The 20,841-nt window shown below is 49.4% G+C and overlaps 2 protein-coding genes across 5 annotated transcripts in view; one reads left to right on the top strand and one right to left on the bottom strand.

The window, feature by feature from the left end:
* Positions 1-20,730, bottom strand: part of HID1 (HID1 domain containing) — a 31,854-nt gene extending 11,124 nt beyond the window's left edge. For 2 of the 3 annotated variants that reach the window (XM_080389457.1, XM_080389458.1), the window contains exons 1-10: positions 20,455-20,730; positions 12,269-12,418; positions 9,716-9,886; positions 6,887-7,000; positions 3,941-4,047; positions 3,342-3,458; positions 2,416-2,638; positions 1,959-2,015; positions 1,717-1,857; positions 1,210-1,300 (exon numbers count right to left, since the gene is read on the bottom strand). In XM_080389457.1, coding sequence (XP_080245583.1) covers positions 1,210-1,300; positions 1,717-1,857; positions 1,959-2,015; positions 2,416-2,638; positions 3,342-3,458; positions 3,941-4,047; positions 6,887-7,000; positions 9,716-9,886; positions 12,269-12,418; positions 20,455-20,520 — 1,237 coding nt within the window. In that variant the 5' untranslated portion in view covers positions 20,521-20,730. Of the gene's footprint in view, positions 1-1,209; positions 1,301-1,716; positions 1,858-1,958; positions 2,016-2,415; positions 2,639-3,341; positions 3,459-3,940; positions 4,048-6,886; positions 7,001-9,715; positions 9,887-12,268; positions 12,419-15,743; positions 20,404-20,454 lie in introns of those variants that run through there. The other variant, XM_080389459.1, reaches the window with a different exon arrangement.
* The window catches only part of NUP85 (nucleoporin 85), a 246,140-nt gene that overhangs the window by 89,451 nt on the left and 135,848 nt on the right, over positions 1-20,841 (top strand). The gene's annotated exons all lie outside the window — the stretch shown is intronic.

Raw genomic sequence — 20,841 nt, 5'->3', positions numbered from 1 at the left:
ACATCACAGTGAGGCTGGTGGGCTCCTGAAGACAGAAGGGCAGTCAAGGAGAGAGAAGGAACACTATGGGACCAAAAGAAAAACTGCACAGACCAGAACATCCTGATAAAGGACATCCCGCTACCTTGTTTTGGCTGGGATAGAGTTCATTTTCTTATCAGTAGCTGGTACAATGCTGTGTTTTGGATTTAGTAGGAGAATAATGTTGATAGCAACAACTAAAAACATCAGTGTGCTAAGTAACGCTCATACTAAGTCAAGGACTTTTCAGTTTCTTAGGCCCTGCCAGTGAGAAAGCTGGAGGGGCACAAGAAATTAGGAGGGGACACAGCCAGGACACTTGACTCGACCTAACCAAACAGATATTCCATACCACAGAACGTCATGTTCAGTATATAAACCAAGGGGAGTTAGCCAGGGCCTGCCGATCACTGCTCAGGGACCGACTAGGCATCGGTCAGTGGGTGGCAAGAACTGTATTGCACATTTTTTTTTTATTTCCTTTCTCTTTGGATTTTATTCCTCTCCCCTTCATTCCTCTTTTCATTACAATGGTTATTATTTTGTTTCAATTATTAAATGGTTCTTATCTCAACCCTCGAGTTGTACCTTTTCCCCCAGTTCTCCCCCCCACCCCCTTTGGGCACAGGGTGAGCGAGTGAGTAGCTGTGTAGTACTTAGTTGCCACCTGGCGTTAAACCATGACACCCACAGAGAGCTCCCTCTGTTGCCAGTACCAGTATCTTTCCCAAGCACATCTGCGGGCCCAGTACAACGTTAAATCGTGGACAGATCACACTTTTCATTATGTTCTTGATGCACGCCCATCACCACAGTAGGAAAGGTCTGACTACTTCTTTCTACTATGCAGTGATGGAGTTATGCCCGATTTACTCCTAAGGCAAGAGGACAGTGCTCATTTCTCCCACTTCATGGGATCAGGGACACAGTTTTCAACGTAAGGACTCAAAACGAGTTCACACATGCTAAGGATCTCCCTTCCCTGTGTTGTGATCATGTCCCGCTTTTCATATGCTACAAACATTAAACCCCAGCTAACTGAACCATTCTACTCCATGCCTGTAGAATGCCACAAACACGCACTCAAGATGCTATTGCAGCTAAGTGGTAGGAAGGAAGCATCTTAAAAACATTCTAGCTCAACTGTCAAGCTCAGATCATCCCAAATATTGAAAATAACCTACTTACACTGGTCTGCTCTGGCATCATTGAGAAAATACAAGATTGGGACAAGGATGTCCAGAACATCACTGCTCTTCAGCACAAAAAAGAGGAATTTCTGGAAGAAATGAGAGTATTTCAGACAATCACAAGCATATTTGTGTTTATCTCCCATCTGCAGAACTCAGGACAGACAGCCTCCAGCCAATTAAGTCTCTCAAGAATGTTAGAAAGACTAGAGTATGCACCAGCTCTTCAATTCCAGTGTTATTTGCAGAGTTATTATAATACCTGCTCCAGCATTTGCCTCAAACCCTGACCCTCAGGAGCTGCAGCCTCCCTCCCACGCTGCCCCTATAGCCAGACCCCCCCCAGCCCATGCAGCAAGGAGCAGTGCTGCTGACCAGAGTACCACAGCGTCACTGCTAACTACCTGCCCACATCCCTTCACCAGGGCTCAGTCCAGCCAGAGCCACACCAAGCTCTGGGCAACAGGCAGGGTGGGGCAAAGCTCAAAAAGAAGCAGATCCACACCTTGTTGAAGTCACAGAGTTTCCAGAAGAGGACGAGGAGTTCCTGATGGAACTGGATCTTCTTGGCAGAGTTTGGCAGGTAGGTCTGGACCAGCGGGTTTGATAACAAGCGAGCCACTCCTTTCAGGATGAACTGGAAATCCTGCCAACAGACCAGGAAAGAGACTGTGGTGGGCCAAGGGCTAACACAATCAATCAGCATGAAATCAGGCAGGAAAAAAGTTCAGGGCAGGAGTACGTTACCTCCTCTCGGTGTATTCTTGAGAGGTAATTCACAAACAGATTGTCTGGTCCAGGAGGCTGCATTCAAAGAAAATGAGTGAAATACTTACTGGCAGCAAGGCGTGCTCAGGAAGTCAAAGGGTAACCGCTGGCTCTGGGGGCTAACATCTCCCATTTCAGCTTTCTGCTCTGAATGATGCAGATTTATATGCTAGGAGAGAGCGCACCTCAGGGAACAGTAAAGTCAAGGGCTTTTCACTTACACACTCCTGATTTAAGTCAGTGACCAAAACCTAGTGGTTTGGTTATGTACAGCTCTTTAGTGACCTATAGGAAAAGAAGCAGGACTGGACCAGAGATAACGGCCTACAAGGAGGAGTGGTGCTGGGCCCTACAGGTCAGCATTCAATACAAGCTGGTATAAGGGCACCACAGGGAGTTCAGGAGAGCAGCAAATACAGATCCCAGCGTCACTCACATCCACATCATCCATGGCTGTGCCAGTGGTTGTGCCATCCACAGTGGGACTTGAGCTGGTGGAGCTGTCATAGTCCAAAGTGACAATCAGCACCTGGGCTGCCTCCTCCACCAGCGGCTCACGGTAGTCAGAGAAAAGCAGATGATTGTAAGGAATCCCATAACCCACCGGGTCGTAGGCACAGACGACGTTCAGGAGCGAGGTGAAGAGTGGAAGTGCATGTCTGCGGAGGAGAAAACATTCTCAGAAGCAGGAAGCAAAAGGTGCGGCCTTGGGGAGGGACATACATCTCTCTCCAAGTGTTTGGGGTCATGACAAAAAACAATTATCCTCTCTAACCTATGGCAACGGCCCACGACCGAGCAGCCCAGAAACAAGAACCGATGCTCCAGTCTCCTGAACTACAGCTGAGAGGGAAGGGGAGGTGAAAAAGGCTGTGTGGCCTCCCAGAGGAATCCAAAGGGGAAAGAACCTCAAAGCTCTCTAGGCTCTGGAAAGACAAAACTGTCTTTCCAACTGTCACCAGAGGAGCTGAAAGTCCCAGAGGAGACAACGTCACCAGAGGGCAGCACCCATCCGCCACCAACGCCACAAGCCACCCACTGCAGTGCCACGCCACCACCCCCACGAGGGAACAGGGTCTACAGCAGGGAACAGGATCTGCCATTTCCCAGGGGACAGGGATCGGTCCTGCAGCAAACTCCAGTGAGCACCATGCTCCATCTCTCCTTTTGCTGCTGAGGAATAACTCCTACTAAGCAGAGATGCTAATGGGGAGCACGTAAGACAGGGACAAAGAAAAAGGGTAAAGCTCCTAGATGTTGGAGGAGTAAGTCCTATGGTCCCCCGTTACCAACACGGTCCGTGGAAGAGATCTGAAGGTATTTCTCCCCTAGCACCCAGTCCCCCACCCTTCACACCCTCACCTGTTCTCCGCAGAACAGAAGAACTGAACCCAGGGGTTGGCGTTGCTGCTCTCTGAGGAGGGAGGCAGATACATGGCCTCAGAGAAACAGGTCAGCAGCAGCTTAAGCAGCTCTGTCCTGAAAGAAGGGAAGAAGCCAAGGCCTGGAGCCATTCAGGAGCAGGAACTGGGCACAGGAGGCACAATCACTTACCACAAACACACACATAAGGAATGCTCAGTCCCATCTAGAAAGACCTCCCCACACAGAGCTAAGCCCATTTCATTTCATAAGCAATACTGACGTCACTGGCACAAAGCTCAGCAGAATTGCTGCTTTATGAAAAAGAATTACAGTAGAGCTCCTGGGCATTTTCAAAGCAGCAATGCTTTGCCAGTTCCTGTCACAGACACTCTGACTCCCATATCATACTACAAAAAGCTATTTAAAAGGTCAGCTGGTTTTTTTGTTATTGTTGCCAGTCCTGTTAGCTCAGAAGGGAGCAAGTAGAAAGCTCCCTGGGAATCTGATCCCCGAGGAGGCAAGGAGAGCCTATCTCCCCCAGATCCTTCTCTCCTGAGCCCAGTTTCCTTCCATTCTGCCTTTGCAGACCCTCTTACCTATTCAAGTCGTGGATGTAGTTAGGCTGTGGAGAATGAGCAAAGCCCACTCCTGCCTCCCAGATGTACTCACAGCTGTCAATGGAGTGGATATCTTCTGCTGTGTCCTGTGGGAGAATAAGAGGTTGGGCCACAGAAGGCAAGAGTCAGAGCTGTCAGCACTACTGGTATCCCAGACAGTGCAGCCCCTGTCTCTAGCAGTAGCAAAGAAACCAGCAGAGAAGCATCCAGACACTCAGACAGTGCATACCAACCCCCCCCCAGGGAGCACCCCTGACAGAGGGCCTTTCATCTTCAACAGGTACTGAGGACCATGCAGAGCAAGACCATTACTCGAGCATGCTAAGGTGCAGTGCTAGCCACCTCCACTGGGAAGGGTCACCCAATGCCAAAGGATCCAAAATACATTCTGTTCTCATTACTGGATGCATCACCATCGCCTGTCCTTTCCTCCACATCTCATGAAACACAGCTCAGGTCAGGGCTCTTCCTTTGCAGATCAAGCGCACCGCACAGGGGCTCAGCCCTGCTCAACACCTCCACCCTGCCTCAGGGCCCACGTGTTGAGCTCACCCACATAATGGTGACTCAAAATGGCTGCACGACAAAGGCAGGAGAGCCGCAAATTAACCCTTGTTTATAACAAAAGTGGATATGGCTGCAACTTGCTTTTCAGAGGGAAAGCAAGAAAGCGGCTCCAAAAAATGTTATTTCCCTTAGCCAGAACACTCCCAGTCCCTTGACAGTTGTTGGCATGACTCCCAAACTCTTGCTTTGCAACCTGAGGATATGAACTGCAGCAATTCACCCTTTTTTGTCATGGTCAGTTAAGGCAGAGTTAAAACAGCTTTGCAGAGACAAGCAGCCATTGAAAATCACCTGCTGACCCTCCAAAAATGACCAGGAGCAAGAGTCCAGATGAATATGTTTGCATCAAGTGCACTTGGCACACTTTGGCTGTCTCTCTTCTGGGGTTTAAATAAGCAAATTCTACCACCTGCCCTTTTTCCTCCTTGCACTTGGGGAAAGCAGATCAAAGGACTGTTCCTCATTGCTCTGGGTTCCCTTTGCATAACTTCCCTCCCACAAAGGCACTGATCTCAGCAGGGCTTGAGGGCAACCAAGATGCACTTACCACCCTAACCACGACTACCACAAAAGCAGCATGCTGACAGCAGCTACTGCTGACAGGGAAGCAACCACAGCTTTCTCCTCAGCCTGAGCTTTTCCTTCCTTGCTACTCACTTCCTACAGATAGGCCAGAGCTCACCTACTGTCAAGTTTCTTACCAAGCTCCTCAGAACAACACTCGCTGAGACTGGAGTGCCCAAGACCTCCCTCCACAATCAAATCTTCAACATCTCCTGCCAGGCACAGGCTTCATGGAAAGAAATGCGATTACATCCACAAACCTGCTTCTACCATGTGTGACTAAGCAGGAACACCAGGAGGAGACAGTATGTTAATAGCTGCCATTACAGCAGCTCCCCAGGCCTAAAAAAGCAGGTGCTGATGCCTTCAAAGAGCTCACAAGTAAATGCTAAAACACAGAGACACGGGCACTGCACATGACAAAGGGAGTCAGTTTCTAGCTGTAATTCCAGGGCTGACTTCAGTAGGAGGGCAAACAGTCCCAGGTCTCCTCTGCCCATTCCCTCCCAGTTCTTACTCTTCCTCTTTACCCAATTCTGCTTCAGCAAATATCCACCACCATCTATCTCTGGGGCTACGTGTCATTCTACCATGAGCATGAGGTGGCTGTATTCATCTCTCTGCTCCTACCCTGCAGTCAGGCCCAAGAGTGAAGGTCAAACCAGATCCAGAGAGGGAAGACAACCAGGCAAAGACTACAGAGGCTGGAGGCAGCAGACAGGCAGCTAACAGCAAGGAACATAAAGCATTCACAATCTCATTGTCTAATTCAAAGTTGCCCAGAGCCCTGGAAAGCTAGGCTGGCTGCTGCCAAGGGTGAAATCACAGGGGCGATGAGGGGTGCTCTCCCAGGAAAAACTGTTGTCACTACAACTTGTGCAATCCATGCCAAGTGACAGCACCAGACAGCAAGTCCATCTGCTTCAGCCTCACTCCCACTTAGTCTCAGCACATGGGTAGCTCTGCTCCAGCCTTGCCCCTTCATTCCCAGGTCGCAGATTTCAACTGTTTCTGCTACTCAGACGCCTCAAGCAAGCAACTTATTACTCAGATTTTTCAGGGAATTTTGCAGCCATCAAATACACCACGGTTTAGCATGTTCATTTTTAATTTACTTCACAGCTATATAAAAAAGGAGGGCTGCCCACTTTTTTTTATAGACTGGACCTACTAGAAACACCAGAGAGTCATTGGTGAGATGGGAGAGAGAGAGGGAGGGAAGGAGATGCACCAGAATCTGTCCTCAGCCCACCTGGTAGGGGGTCCCTGCTTCAGGGAACTCCTCTGAAGTAAGGATGGTCACTACAAGGATCAGAACACATTTGTCTTTGCTGCAATGATACAAAGAGGGAGAGGAGATGGACACAGCAGACCATCCACTCATTCAGATCACAGCACCTGCAATTAGGCAAACTGCTTCCTGCCCCGGGCTGCACGAAATTGCCAGTGGAAGGAACAAGGTGCTAAAGGTCTCTGCTCCACTGGCAACAACAGAAGAGCAGTTGTTTGCCAGCACAACCACCTTTTTCTGAGGGGTGAGCTGTAGTGCAGGGATAAGAGCCAGCCACTCCATCTGAGACTCACACAGCTGTCACAGAACATCCGTTTTGGAAGGCACAAACATCACAGAGTGAACCCAAAATGTTGATCAGTATTAGTGACTATGGGTTCATGCTCAGTGACTCCTTATTTTCCTGCCTGCAGGTTTGCAGAAAAGCTGCTGGGGTTTTCCAGGGTACCCCCTACCATGCAGCTAATCTACCTCTATGCAGATAATCTTATGATTCAACTTACCACCGTGCTCCTCCGGTGGCTCTGCACAGTGAAATCTGGACAGAACAGCAGATCTGCGACAGCAAGGAGCAACGACTCGGCCAATGGCCGGGCATTTTCATCCTCTTCATCTCCCTAAGTGAGAAACATGGAAGAATATTGTCAGCCCAGGGTTAACAACCAGCAGACAGTAACAATAGTGTAACACAGCAAGAGAAGATAGCTCCCCAGGAACACAAAAGGAAACAAGACGTTACAAAGGAACAAGAGGGAAAACCACACAAACCCCATTCAGTACAGGAAATAATTCCCCCCTGGAAGGTGATGACTAAGCAGGAACAAGCTGTTTAATGTCACCAAACTGAGCAGACAAAGGCCTAGAGATGGTAGGGAAACAGAAGAGTAGCACTGGAGCTTGCCATGCTGAGATGCTTGTCTCACTGAAGACAAAAGGAAAGGGAACCATTTACAGAGAAGAGAGCTTTATAGTCACGGAGGTGATTTGGATGGTGCACAGCAATAGGAAGAAGGCAGCCAGCAACAATAAGGTGTAAAATCTCCAAAGTCCTGTGTGGTTTGCCCAGAACTGGAGGCAACATAATGGGAGAGGCTGCGTGCATCATGCAAGGGGCCACCTCAGCCTGCCGTGGCAGAGCAAGCATGACAGCAGAGAGGATTTTGCCATCTCCAGCATTCAAAGCAATCATTCAAATCATGCATGGCTACTCCTCTGCAGCTGTTGCCACGGGAAACCTTGCCAGATCCTGCCTGTCAAATAACATCCTGGATGGGCGGCCTTCCCCACCACACACTGGTGCTGGAGGGAAAGGCATGGAGCAGGAATAGCAGGAGCTTATCTACCTCAGCCAGGCCTCTCTCAGCCTGTGCACAACATATGGCTCTGTTAACAGGCAGCCAACGGAGATAATAGCCTGTGTGGCTCCGACTTCTGTCTCAGTGACAGCAAGATGACTACCGTCAAACAGATCCCGGATGTAAGGAGAGGCCCAGAGAGCAAGATGCTTTCACTTGGACTCATAGTCAGAGAAAAAAAAAAATGACAAGCATTACAGTCCAAGGGGATTTCTTTTCCAATAATGATCTTTGCTAAGATCACCTTGGCTGCCAGAAAAAAGTCCCTATAGGCTCTGGGTACCACTACATCCAAAATGGGGTGACATACAACAAACCATCAGATCTGTACACAACGCAGACTCCCTTACAGGAGGGAGGCACCCATTCTCCAGGAGCTCTGTCATCCATCACTCCATCATGAAGCAGGCGAAGGATAATTGCAGAGATATTTACTAATGGTCCAGGCATACCATCATCTACTCCTTCAGTTCCCAGAGAGAAACCAGCTGTCAGACAGCAAAGCTGTTGCCCCTAGATTAGTAGTGACCCCTGCTTCCCTAACATCTCAGGGCTTATTTGTTATCCCCTGCCAGGCAGCTCAGCCAGCCTTATAGCTGTTTCTGCACACGGTTAAATGATGGAGCACACTGAACCACAACAGCTCCACTGGCATTCAGCAGGCACATCCCAGCAGGAGGGCTCCCCAACCCAGCACACATGAACTGAGCTGGACTGCCCTGGGGTGACCCCACCACTCTAAAGCTGAGAAACTGTCTCTTCTAGGTGCTGAACAAGGTGGAAAAACAGTAGTAACAGCAGCCTAGCTGGATCAGAGCACCAGGCACCCCGCGTGTTCCTTCCCAAAACAAGCTCTTCCATTGTTCAGCCTCTCCAGCACTCCCTGGCCCCCTGCAGGGATGAAAGGATGGACAACCACCACCCTCCCAATCGCACAGATCACATAACAGAGCAGGGCTAGCAAAGACTTCCCTTTCCACTATCCAGAACTTCCCTTGAATTGGCCTCAGGTGAAACAGATTAGAAGTGATGGGCAGAGACAGAGAAAGCTGCAAGGTACCAACCACTGCTGACCCTTTATAATCATCCCCAGAGACACTGCAATACACTTAAAACTCGGGGAAACCACGCTCTTTCAGTACAGCCATGCGGACCTGCAGATTCAGAAATTCATTGAAGAGGGCTCTGTGTGCAGAGCAGGCAGCTGCTGAGGGAGCAAGCAGGCAAATAAGTATTCCTGGCCTAACTCAGCTGTGTTTTCAACACTTTCTCCTATTTGCAGGAGATCCTAAAGCACTTTCGTCCTGAGGCACAGAAGAGCACTACCGTGCCTGCTCTCCAGACAGAGAAATGCGGGGAGGTTCAGAGACTCCCCAGAGGTTATACATGTCACTGACAGAGCGAGATACAGTACCCAATTCTTTAATCACTCTTACTCAGTTGTGGGTTTCACCCATCAGGCCAGGCCCCTGTATCACTCCGCTCATAAGCGGGGTATTTAATCACGATGCTGAGTGCTTCTCTGGCACTGCTTGCTTTAAATGTGACCTTGTAAAGTCAGTGGAAATGCCAACCTGTTCTATTTGATTCCAACCTTACATGAACTTTATTTAGTTAATGGAACAAGGTCATTTCAGTTTAAGGAAGTCATGCAGCCTTTAGCACTGCACTCATGTTCATTTTGATTCACACCTTCAGTTATAATGGACAACCTTCTCTCACGTACCAGTGCTCTCCTACAGCTACACACCCAAGTGAAATATTCAGATGACGCAGCAACCTGCGCTAAACAAAGCGGTTGAGGGCAAGAGAAAGAACAGCAAGAATCAAAGGAAGAAAAAGAATTTAGAAGGTGACACCTAATTTCTGACTGAATAGAAATAACTGGAAAAAATTGCCCCCAAATGTACACAGGGTCTCCTTGCTGCAGCCTTCCCTTCATCCTCCAGAAAGAAGAATAAGTGTCAAGAGACAGACCCCTCCTCGGCCAGCCCCAGGGACAGTTGACCAGAAGAAACCTCTCCAGTCTGGGTCCTCGAAGATGTAAGGCAGGATACGGGTAAGGAGCCGGCAGCAATTCAAGACGATTTGCCTCTCCTTCTCTGTGTGGCAGCCGCTCTCTGCTCCCTGCACCAGCTTCTCCACAGCCTGAAGGAAACAAAACCAAGGCAGGTAGCATTAGCCTGGACACAAGATAGCAAGAGCTGGGCAGGTCTGTCCTGCTGGTGACACCCCCACATAAAGTTATAAACAGTTCTTAGAGCCCATTTTCTCCCAGTTGAATTGCACAGGTGCTGTTGCTGTTTGAAACTGCAGAAATAGGGTTAATGATCTTAAACAGACCTTTCTGAATGTCTACTGTGCCACTGCAAGAGACTCCACATACCAGGGCTAATCCATGCAGCACACAGTCGTGCCATGTGAGCCAGACAGCCACAGCACCAGAAGGCTTCTTCCAGCACTGCTCCATGACACGGCACAGCGCAGAGCAGATTAATCAGCCGCATCAGGTACACAAGACGCAGGCAGAACCAAGGCGGCAGCGCTTTGCTGCATGGCATGAGGCACTGGCAGAGGAAGATTGCACAGAAATACATAAAGTCTGACAGAGCTGTATGTGCTGTTGCGATTACAGTAGGGACCTCTCATGACTCAGGAGGTGAGAGCTAAAGCTGCTGCCTGTGACTATTAAGTATACGGATACAGCCTCCAGCAGAGCCTGTCAAGGTCCTGCTGCAGAGGAGGGTGATAGTCCAGGTTTTCCCCCCCACCCCCACCCCGACCCTGTGAACAGAACTGCTGCTCTGGAAAGAACTTCTGGGCTGAGACGCTGCAGTCCATCCAATTGCTGCCGAAACTGTCAATGGAGACACTCACTGTGTTTTTCAGAATAGGATGTGGGTCTTGCCAGGCAGCAACCACAGCCCTAGGATGCAGTGGCAAGAGGTTTTACTCGCAGACAGAAAGAGGCAGCTCCTTCCCCCAGCAGTTGCACCCACTTGCTCTTACTCCCTGATCCCAAGGGGAAATGAAAGCCAAAATATCTGCCAAGGATTCACCTTGCTGCTTTTTAATTCATGAAGTCATGTGTCTCTGCTTAGTTTCATAGTAGACTGTCTGGGTCACTGATTCTGCTAGCTTGCGTCATTGCCTTAATGGGTATTTAAATGTTGTTTGTGTAGTTTCAGCCTGTCCGCACACTACGCTGTGACCAAGCTTAACTATTTTTCAGGCACATTTATGACTCTCTACAGTTTTGAGTCTCTAGCCATGACTGCAAATGACATTTCAGCCACGCTGTTGCACTCTCCATGAACACACAGCACTGCCAACTCCAGCGGCATGCTGCACAAGGCACAGGTCAGGACCCCAGCCTGGCAAAAGCACTGCAGGAGTCTGCAGACTCCTCTGACCCTGGTATCTGAAGATCTAGGGCTCCTGGGTAAACAGCCCTGCAGTCACCAGGTATCCCAACACATCTGTTTCCAGTAGGAAGAACAGCCCATATTTTAGTCTTGGGTTTGGGGGGAAAAAGAACACAGAGTCAAAGGGGTTATACAGTCAGTACAGGTCTCCTCAGCCCTTCTTGATTCCCAAGCTGCTGACTGCCAGAAGCCAGCACTGGGGAAGAACTGTTCTACTTTTCCTCATTTTTGTATTCTTTCTCAAGTACCCACTACAGGTATCTGTCTGAGGCATGATTCCCAGTCAGAGGTACCTTCAGTATGATTCAGTAGGTGTCAGGCACATTTTGTAGAGCAGGAAAGGAAAACAGGATGGCAGCAACCATTTGGAATTGGCATTTTCCCAGTTTTAAATGTTTCTGATCTACAAATTCAAGGCTACTCTGCACAGCTCAGATCAGGAGCATTATTAACACCTGTGCTTTCCCGGGCAGAGTAAGTTTCAGGCTGTTGCTCACGAGCTTGATGATTTGCCAAACCTGGCAGGGTACGAAATGTGAGTCAATGTCCCTTGTGATCCACACAAGGATGTGGCAACACCAGAAGCAGCATCAGGAATGTTCTGATGTCACAAAAAAAAAAAAAAAAAAGAAAAAAAGAAAAAAGTCTTATGATTTTCATCGAACATCCAGGCACTTTTACAGTGACAATCTCCATATCCCTCTGGGATCTATCAGCTTGAAGCCAGACTGATGCATGGTGAGGAGCATTTAGATGCAGACAAGGAATCAGATATACTAGCCTTGTCACAGATATGCAGCCTTGGTACAAGTCTTCTAAGCAGGAAGCAGTTTATGTAGCTGGCAAGACCCAAGAGGCAGTGAAACATAGGAAGGGGACAAGAGGAAAAAAGCTCTCAAGTAAGCAAATGCCAGCTGTGGTCTGTGCTAAACCAGGAGAGTAAGGGCTGAGAGCTACCATCAGGAAGAGACAGGGACAAGCAAGCACACCATGTGGCACAAGGAAGTAATATGGTACCTGCCTTCCCTTGGGAGCCACAGGACTAGTGATCCCAGAACACACCCCTACTAGTAAGCACCAAAGAGTAAGACAGCACCACCCTTACCTTATAGCACAAAGTTGCCAAGTTTGAAGGTGATTCTTCTCTCACTGCTCGGATCTCTGCAGCTGGTACAAGGGCAAAGACATCCTGCACTGAAGTGGCTGTGTCTGCCCAGAACTGGTCCCAAAAAGCATCATCCGTTGCCTCCACAGGCTGTGGAAAGACAAACATGGTTACAGATGCAGAACTACCGTTCTATGAGGTCCAAACATTAGCGATTGTGCCCAGCCTGGGGATGGAACCAGGCACAGAAGAGGTTCAATAAAACACACTGGCACTGGTTTTGTACCTCACCCTCTGTTATCAGGGCTTTGGCTGATTTGATCTCCCAAACAGAGCATTCCCTCAGGAAGAGGGTGAGCAGCAAGACATCTACGTGACCAACTGCATCAGGCTGGGACTCCCCAAGTCTTTCATGGAGTCACAACATACATGAGGCCACCTGCTTGTCTGCAGCCTAGGGCATGTGTTACAAGATCTTTCCCAACACGCATGGGCCAGACTGCTCTCATGCACTCTATCACCTTCAGAACAAGCCAAGGATGCCCTGAGAGTGCACTGGAATTACTTCAATTGTAACCAAAGTCTCAAGGAAATGTCATGAACATGGCATGAACAGACCCACAGAACTCACAGACCCACCTCAAAGCACTTATGGACACAACAGAATTGATTTTTCTGAATCAAGTATTTATACGCAACTGGACTCAGTGCAGCCGGTCGCTGCCAAGACTTTCCTCTTAAAAAGCACTAAGTCTGCAATGCAAAGAGGAAGATGGAAGGACGAAACTGAAATACCAAAAAAAGCAATCCATTTCAGACCTGTGGTCTGAGAAGCCCATCACTACCCTGCCCCACACCTGGGAATACACCTCTTCCCATTATCTCTTCTGGCTCCGCAGGTGCAGACAACCTCCTCTTCTACCAGTGCTGCTGTCCCCTTTTCACAGCAAGGGAGCAAATATTCTCCTTGAGCCCACCCTGAAACCTCACTGCTAGGGATGCTGACCATAACAACAGTCTGTTTGCCAGACTGCAGCTGGAAAGAGCTCTGTACAGCCGGCTGCACAGTCCCCATGTTATTTCCCCCAGCTTCTTCCTGACAGCGTGGCATCTACTTAGAAATCAAAACAACGATGACAACCTGGGTGTCAGGTTATATGTGGCTGAACAAAGCAGCCTGGGCCTTGCTTTGTACTTTATGGCTTTGTAGAGCCAGAGAGCAGCGCCAGCCATTCAAGGTGAAGCAGAGGCTCAGACACACAGAGCCAGCTGTGCCTCTAACCCTGCAGAAGCACGGTGTGACCTGCCACTACCCAAAAGGCGAAAATGCCAGCGCTCAACAAGAGGACATCTCCATTACACAACATCTCAGGCATCCAGAGCCTGGAGCTCTGGATAATCAGGAAAGACTTAACTTTTCAGCCAGTCTAAAACTGAGCACAGCTCCTCCCATCTAAACACACTTGCCAAAAGATAGCATCACCCAAACGAGGTTGGGAGTGCCCGTTCAGCCCAAGGGTCCACCTACTAGGGGTGAGATAAATACATGTTTGTTTATGCCAAGCAGCACGAAAAGATGGACCCATGATTTCAGTCTGAAGAGGAAGACAGAAGCTCTTCCTGATCCTCAGCCACGCAGAGGCACAGTAGCATGCTCGGTAGGTCAGAAGAGCCATCTGCCTGAGCAACCCCAGCCCTGGGCTTGGGGCAAGGGGGAGCCTCCTGCATATACTGTGCACCGGCTCTAAAGCAAAGCAGCTCTCACCAGCTGCAATAATCAGCACCGTGGGCAGGTCTACCACATCAGGTGGGAAAGGGGCAAAAATATGAATGTGTGTTTAACTTAAACAATTCCTGCCCACTCCCAGCTCTGCTGTAGTAGGCAGAAAACTTGCCCAGCTCTATACTGTTTCTAAATGTAGCTAAGATGCAACTCGGGAGAGAACAGCTCATTCACAGCTCTGACACCTTTTGCTATCACCTCCTTCATTAACAGCCACAGTCTGAGCAGGTGGTGTGGCACTACCACACAAAGGCCAAAAAGCGAGAGGGGCAGGCAGGCCACCTCCAAACTGGTATAGCAGGTTACTGCCTTGCAGCTCTCTGCCTTATCGCTCCAGGGCTGTAGAGGCTGCCTATCGCTTGTCCTGGGCCTTCCAGCCATGCAACGAATCAGCCCAAGCAACTCTCCAGTCTTTAAAAACAAAACCAGGAAAAAAAAACCCAACCACAAAACCACAGGTATTCAGGCATCTTCTTAAACTCTGCTGTAGTGCTGAAACCTTCTTTGTTTTATCACCTGGCCACCAAAGTAAGTTTCCACCAAGCTTCTTCCTAAGGGAAGGACAACTTTTCCCAAATGGTTCAAAAATCACAGCTCCTCAGAGGGGATCTGTAGGAACAGCCAAGTGTTTACAGCTTAACTTTCAGCTTCCTGAGTGTGTGAAGGAGATGTGCTCTTTGTGACCTGGGCATGAAATGCTTAAATGGAAAGCAGAGCTATTTTGCAAATCTCATCTCTAATTATGCTCCTCAAAAAGAGCCAAGTCCTTGGAAATCCAATCTATGTAATGCATGAAACATCCTACACTTTTTACAGCCCCTTTCAAGCCACGTACCACAACTGCATGTATAATTGCCACATGTACCTACTGGCTGCCTGCCACAGCCACTCCCACTGACAACAGTGAGCAGCAATTGCTGCTAATTGGACATCATGCATAAATAATGGCTTCACTCTCCTGTAGAGGGGAAGCAGAAAACCATTTCCCTCCGGCAGGCACAGATCCTTTTACCTCCCACTAGCCTGAGGCCTCCTCAGAGGTTGAACACAGCCGCTATTTTACAGATGGTAACACAACAGCCAAGATGAATTGAAGAACACTGTCTCCTGACTAAAATTACATGCAGGTAGAAAAGCATAGCAGCAATTACCCAAGCTGCAACGTTGGATGCTGCAGCCACATAATGTTACGGCTGCCATCTTGGCAAGCAGATTAGACTAAACCACCATTTTTTTTCATTTTTAATAGCTGCAGCAAGTGAGCTCCTCTTCAACAGATGGCATCCCACGTACAATCCTGGGACATGGATTCAGTACTGAGTCACGTCCCTGCAGCCCCCCTGTTTTAATTAACAGTCTGGCATCAGGAAACTACTTGATCCACATAATACTCATCTCCTTGACAGAACGTTACTGGATGTTTTTAAACTGACCGTATTCTGTAAACGGCATCATCTCTAGGGATCTAAATATCCATTTCTTCACACTGAGCTCACCCAACAGCCTGTATCTAGCTCACAGAGAAGGGAAATACATAGACCTAGAACAGTCCTGTTCACCAGCACCGCGTATCTTCATTTGGAAATGTCAAGATTTAGTTACAAGTGTTGGTACTGCACATGCTGCAGTACAAATCCCACAGCACCACAGCTAGCCTTGACAGTGCTTTAACCAGAAGAGCTGAATCCTCACCAGCAATGCTGTCATCTGGGGCCACTTCAGATCCTCCAGATCTGCACAAATGTCTCTTCTTTTAGGGAGGAAGCTGCAGCACAGGTTAAAAAAAAAAATATCCTGATGTTCCTCCAGCACAGTGCAGACAACCAGCACTGCACCAGTAGTGCAATGAGAATGAGAACTTCGTTGCTGGAAGAATCAAGGGATCAGTAGTCCAGCTCTACTCTGGAAACACATCTGGAGTGCAAAGGGAGCTCCTGACCCTCCATGCACCCCACCACAGAGGCTGCTGAAGTTATAGAGCTGGCAGGAAGAGATGCTGCTGCCTGCTCCAAGCTCTCCACACCAAAAGGATGACTGTAGCACAGAGTGGCTGCTAAGAACACAGCAGGCAGAGCCGAGGTGATGTGACATCTCAGAGTGGGCAAGGAGGGAGACTTTTGCCTTCCAGTTCACCTGAACAAGATGTATAGACCTCCCACCTGCATGTTGGCCACTCAAAGGTGGAACCAGTCCTACTGGACACCTCCAGCCTTCATTCCCCAATAGTTATAAATGCTGGGTTTCGGGTTCTGTAAAGAAAACCACACACTGTAAGAGTCAGAAAAGGAAGATGCTTGGATTGCAAACATCTTGCCAGTTACCGATCAGAGAATCACAGCCCTGAACAGGCAATCCCCAGGCAAACAGGATACCTCACAGGAAACAGGAAAACAGTGGAGCTGACAGTGTCCTATAAACAGGAAAAGGTCCCAAGGCACAGCCTCCCCCCATTTGTTACTGTCCCCAGCCTGACACTTAGCACCACCTTCACTTTCTCTTTCAGATACAATCCCCCACAAACTCTGGCAGGGTGAGTGTTTGCATCCTCCTCCCAACTAAGAGCTCTCTGCACTTACACCTTTGTATCAAATGCCCATTCTCAACAATTCCTCTAACAGGTCCCTACTGGAGGGCTGTCAAACCAATTCCAAGGTTGCTGCAAACCATCAGCAAAGAATCAAGGGGGCAAGCAGCCACTAGTCTCACTCACTGTATTCTCTTTTTGCTTCTTGCCAACACACCAACTGAGCAACCCACCAGTCAAGGTGGCAAGGTGTTTGGGGCAGGGATTCTCCTTTTTCTGGGACTCTACAGCAAAGCAGGTCCCTTGTCCCTGACCAGGGTTTCTAGGCAGCACTACACAAGCTCAGAGAATATGCAACAGTAGCATGCTCCTTTCCACCCCAAATGAGGCAAAACTACGGAGTGTAGTCACCAGAGCGCCATTCATGCAGCACTTGATTGACCTCCAGGAGATCAGGCAACCCTGCAGAGCTAGCAGATTACTTTGAGGCAACTCACACACCTTTCTACCACCTGTTTGTGAGCCACTGTGCAAACGGAAAGTCTGAGGACAATTTTATTCAAAACATTAGTTACTAGCAAGATTTCATCTCTGCTGCCAAGGACAACAGCTCCACACAGATTTCAGAGCAATAGTAAATTTTTCTATAGGAACTTTGCAGTCAGCAGTGCACAAATCAAGGAGAAACTCCAGGAGTCTGCTACCAGTTCTCCACTCCCACAGCAGAGAAAGTGTTGCAAAGGAAACTGGAAAATGGGATTTGTAGAAGTCTGGCAGGGAAAGCCTAGGACAACAGTCAGCTGTGTGCAGTATTAGTTACAGCTTTGCTTTTAAGACAACTTTGCTTTTCATCAGCCCGAGACACCCAGACACTTGAGTCAAGTTTGACTACTGTCAGAGAGAGACTACCTGAAACAGACATCTCTCCCTCTCTCCAAGTGCAAGATGTACTTGTATTGGGCTCAAATTAACAGCCTGTTGTACTGCTGCATTGCCACATCAGGGATAAAGGAAGGACAGGAGTTTGTCCCTTGTTTGATCCTTCCTGTCTCTTTAAAAGCAGAGGCATAGCTAGCACTAAAATCTGACAAACTGGTTCCCAAGATCAAAATTTCTTATCTTCCAGTCAGTTGCTTACAGGAACCATTTAATCACAAACTGGTTGAGTAAAGAAAACCAGTTTCACCAGCAGTTAAGACTCCCAGCTTCAGTTCCCTGCTCTGCCACTGATTAGTTGTCATACTCACAATCTATGTTTCCCTTCACGTGTTAAATGCACAGTGTTTTTATGGGTAACTCAGGAGGGCTCACACATTCAAGTAAAACACACCTGTTTAATTATTAAAAGAATGTACCCTATCAATTTAAAGGCGTGCACTGTAATGTAATATCTATGTATCATATAAAAATCCCGAAGCCCATTTCTCCATGTATGATTACAAATATACACCTGTAGAATAAGCTAATTCCTTCCTTCTGGTATTACTGCCCTTTTTTCACTACTGAAGTCATTCTGAAGTAATTTTTCTTTTTTAATGCTCTAACACCTTCAGAGCTTCTCTTGGCAATTAAAAAAAAAAATCAATTAAGTCAATTTCATTTGTGTCCAGGCTCAGTTCATCTTTCAAGTTCTGGGCTCCACGTGTACTACAAGCATTCAAGTGCTGTTTATCTAATGTTTCTTTAAATGTTCATACAGGAATGCTCATATTTTTAATTAACAAAAGCCTGGGGATTATAAGAACTTATTTTGAGACAAATTTAACTTTAGCAACAGCTCTGAACCTTCACCAGTGAGCGAGTAGTGCTTTCTGCTCAACTGCTTCCTTCCATCAGAGCCTTGGGAAACACCACACAGTGCATTACTAAGCTCACTGTTTCCTGTTACAGATCATTTGATGGAAATCTATTTGTCCAGCTACCTAATACCAGAGGAGATGGCTGCAAAAAAGGAGATACACTGCTGAAGACGCAAAACATATTTTGAGCTAATAGCTTCAAAGGATTTGACTCTGTCCATTATTGCAGCCTGGTTTTGAATCTAAAGCCTCGCGGACTAGGAGGTTACGTGGAGGTTGCTGCTGGTATGAGCTCAGAAGGCTCCAGGAGAATCCAGTCACGCATCCTGCACAAGCAAACACCAGTGCCCTTCTACAGTATGTAAATATGGGAGCGCCAACACCCCACCCTTTTTCCACATGGCAGTTAGTCTCACCTAGGCCACAAAGACATGAAATTAATCCAGCCGAGAATGAAGCTTTTTCTGCTTCCTTTACTCGGGGCCCCAGCGAACATTCTTTCATTGCACACATCAATAAACCAGGGGAGGGGACTGCTCTCTTCTTGGCTGGTGATACCAAGGATTGCCTCAGACAGGATTTTCTTTGTGAACAGCAGACTAAGAAGATCCCTATAGGCTTGATTTCTCCCCCGCAATCTCCCTTTATAAGCATGTTTCCCAGTGGAAGAAGGACAGCCCAAAGCTGAAAGCACTCTGAACTATGTGGGATCCAGAAAAGACTTTGGAAGAATCCCTTAAAACATTACTTCATCTGCTTCTCTTTTTGCCTAGGGATGTTGCAGCACATCCACAATCTGAGGTTTTTAAGAACATGTTCACAAAAGTCATTCCCGAGCAATGCAGATAGAAGTGATACTGCTTTAGAAAGTATAAGCACTGTTTCTCAAAGGCTCTTCCAGCGTTACCATCTATGATTTATTTCCCAGTCCTAGCCTTCGGCTCTTGAGTTTTCGCAGTTTTTCCCCTATTACCCTTTACCCGTTTGCATCCATACCCTTTTCTGAATTCATTCCCCACCATTAAACATCTTTCTGCCATCATCCCCAGGTTTTCTCAGCAGCTAGTTACTGCCTCACCGCCAAAGGTGGATCATTAACAGCAATTCTCCATTGCAGCTCAGAAGAACCTGATGTGATTTCTCAACTAACAAAATCCCTCTGCTCCTTAGAAGAACAGTCGACCGATTTTCTGCCAGCGCGCTGCTGCTACTGGGCTCTCAATTTAATTGCTCCCAGGACATGCGCAACATCTGTAGACCTCCAGGCAACCACCCCTCCTATCCACAGTCCTGACACATGTAATTCCTCCTCCTGTACAGCCTGCAGAAATCAAGCACTACCTCACAGGTCACAGATGGAAGCTGCTTCTGCTGCAAAGAGCTCTCCCAACAGCCTGGCTGGCCAACAGCCCTTTCAATCCTCTAATACCCCAAAAGATGACAAGGTTCTCCACCAGTTGTTCGGGGGGTGGGGAAGAGATACGGGAAAGGAGGCACCGGCAAACCTTGCGGTGATGTAAAGCTGCAGCTGAAACCGCTGGGAGCCGCGGACATCGCTCACGGCAGCAGCGTCTCGCTCTGCTTAGCAAAGCGCAAGATGTCAGAGGCGGCGGCGCCGTGACACCGGCCGGGCGCTGCCAGGGCTGGCGGCTGCCCCCGCACCGGCTGCGGCCCGAGGGGGCACCGGAGCCCCTCGGCACACCGGCGGCACGGCCGATGGCACCGGCTGGCCCAGACCCCGCTGCCTCCCCAGCCTCGGGGCACGGCCTCACGCCCTGCGGACCACAGCCGGCCACGGCTGAAGCCCCCGGCGGGGCCGCCACCGCCGCCCCGAGCACCCGCCGGCCCCCTCCCCAGAGCCGGGCTGCGGGGACAGCGGCCCGGCCGCCCCCTTCCCTCAGCACCGGGGGTGTCTCGGGGCAGGGCCCGGCGGAGAGGGGCCTGCCAGCCCGCCCCGGCTGCCCCTCAGCGTCCCCGGCCCCCACAGAGCCGGGGCAGGCCGCGCCTGAGGGCGGGCGGGCGGCTCCCGACATGGCGGCCCCCCCTCAGCTCACCCACCGCCCGACATGGCGGCCCTCACCTGGGTCTTGGTGGTGAGCTGGATCACCGCCTTCCTGAAGTTGAGCTTGGAGTCGGCGCTGCCCATGGTGCGGCCCGGCGGGGCTGCGGCCCGCCAAGCGCCGGGCAGAGCTGTCCCCTCACGCCACCGCTGCCGCCTCCCCTCCTCGGGCCGCCGGCGCCGCCATGCCCCTTCCCCGCGCCGGCGGCTCTCCCTGCCGGCCTGCCTCCCTCCTGTCAAACCCGGCCTCGCCGGCCCCGGCCCTCCTCCTCCTCCGCCCACGGCCGCCGCCGCTCCTCCTCCGCCGGCCCCGCCGCCCGCCCTCCATCCCGCCCCGCCGCCACCTTCCTCCTCCTCCTCCATCCCCATCTCCACCTGCCGCCCCTTCCCCACCTCGCCCCTTCCCTC

Source organism: Falco punctatus (assembly GCF_963210335.1).
Source record: "Falco punctatus genome assembly, chromosome: 1".
NCBI classification, from domain to species: Eukaryota; Metazoa; Chordata; class Aves; order Falconiformes; family Falconidae; genus Falco; species Falco punctatus.
The sequence above is the reverse complement of the archived record's forward strand: the minus strand, read 5'-3'. Positions and strand labels throughout refer to the sequence as shown.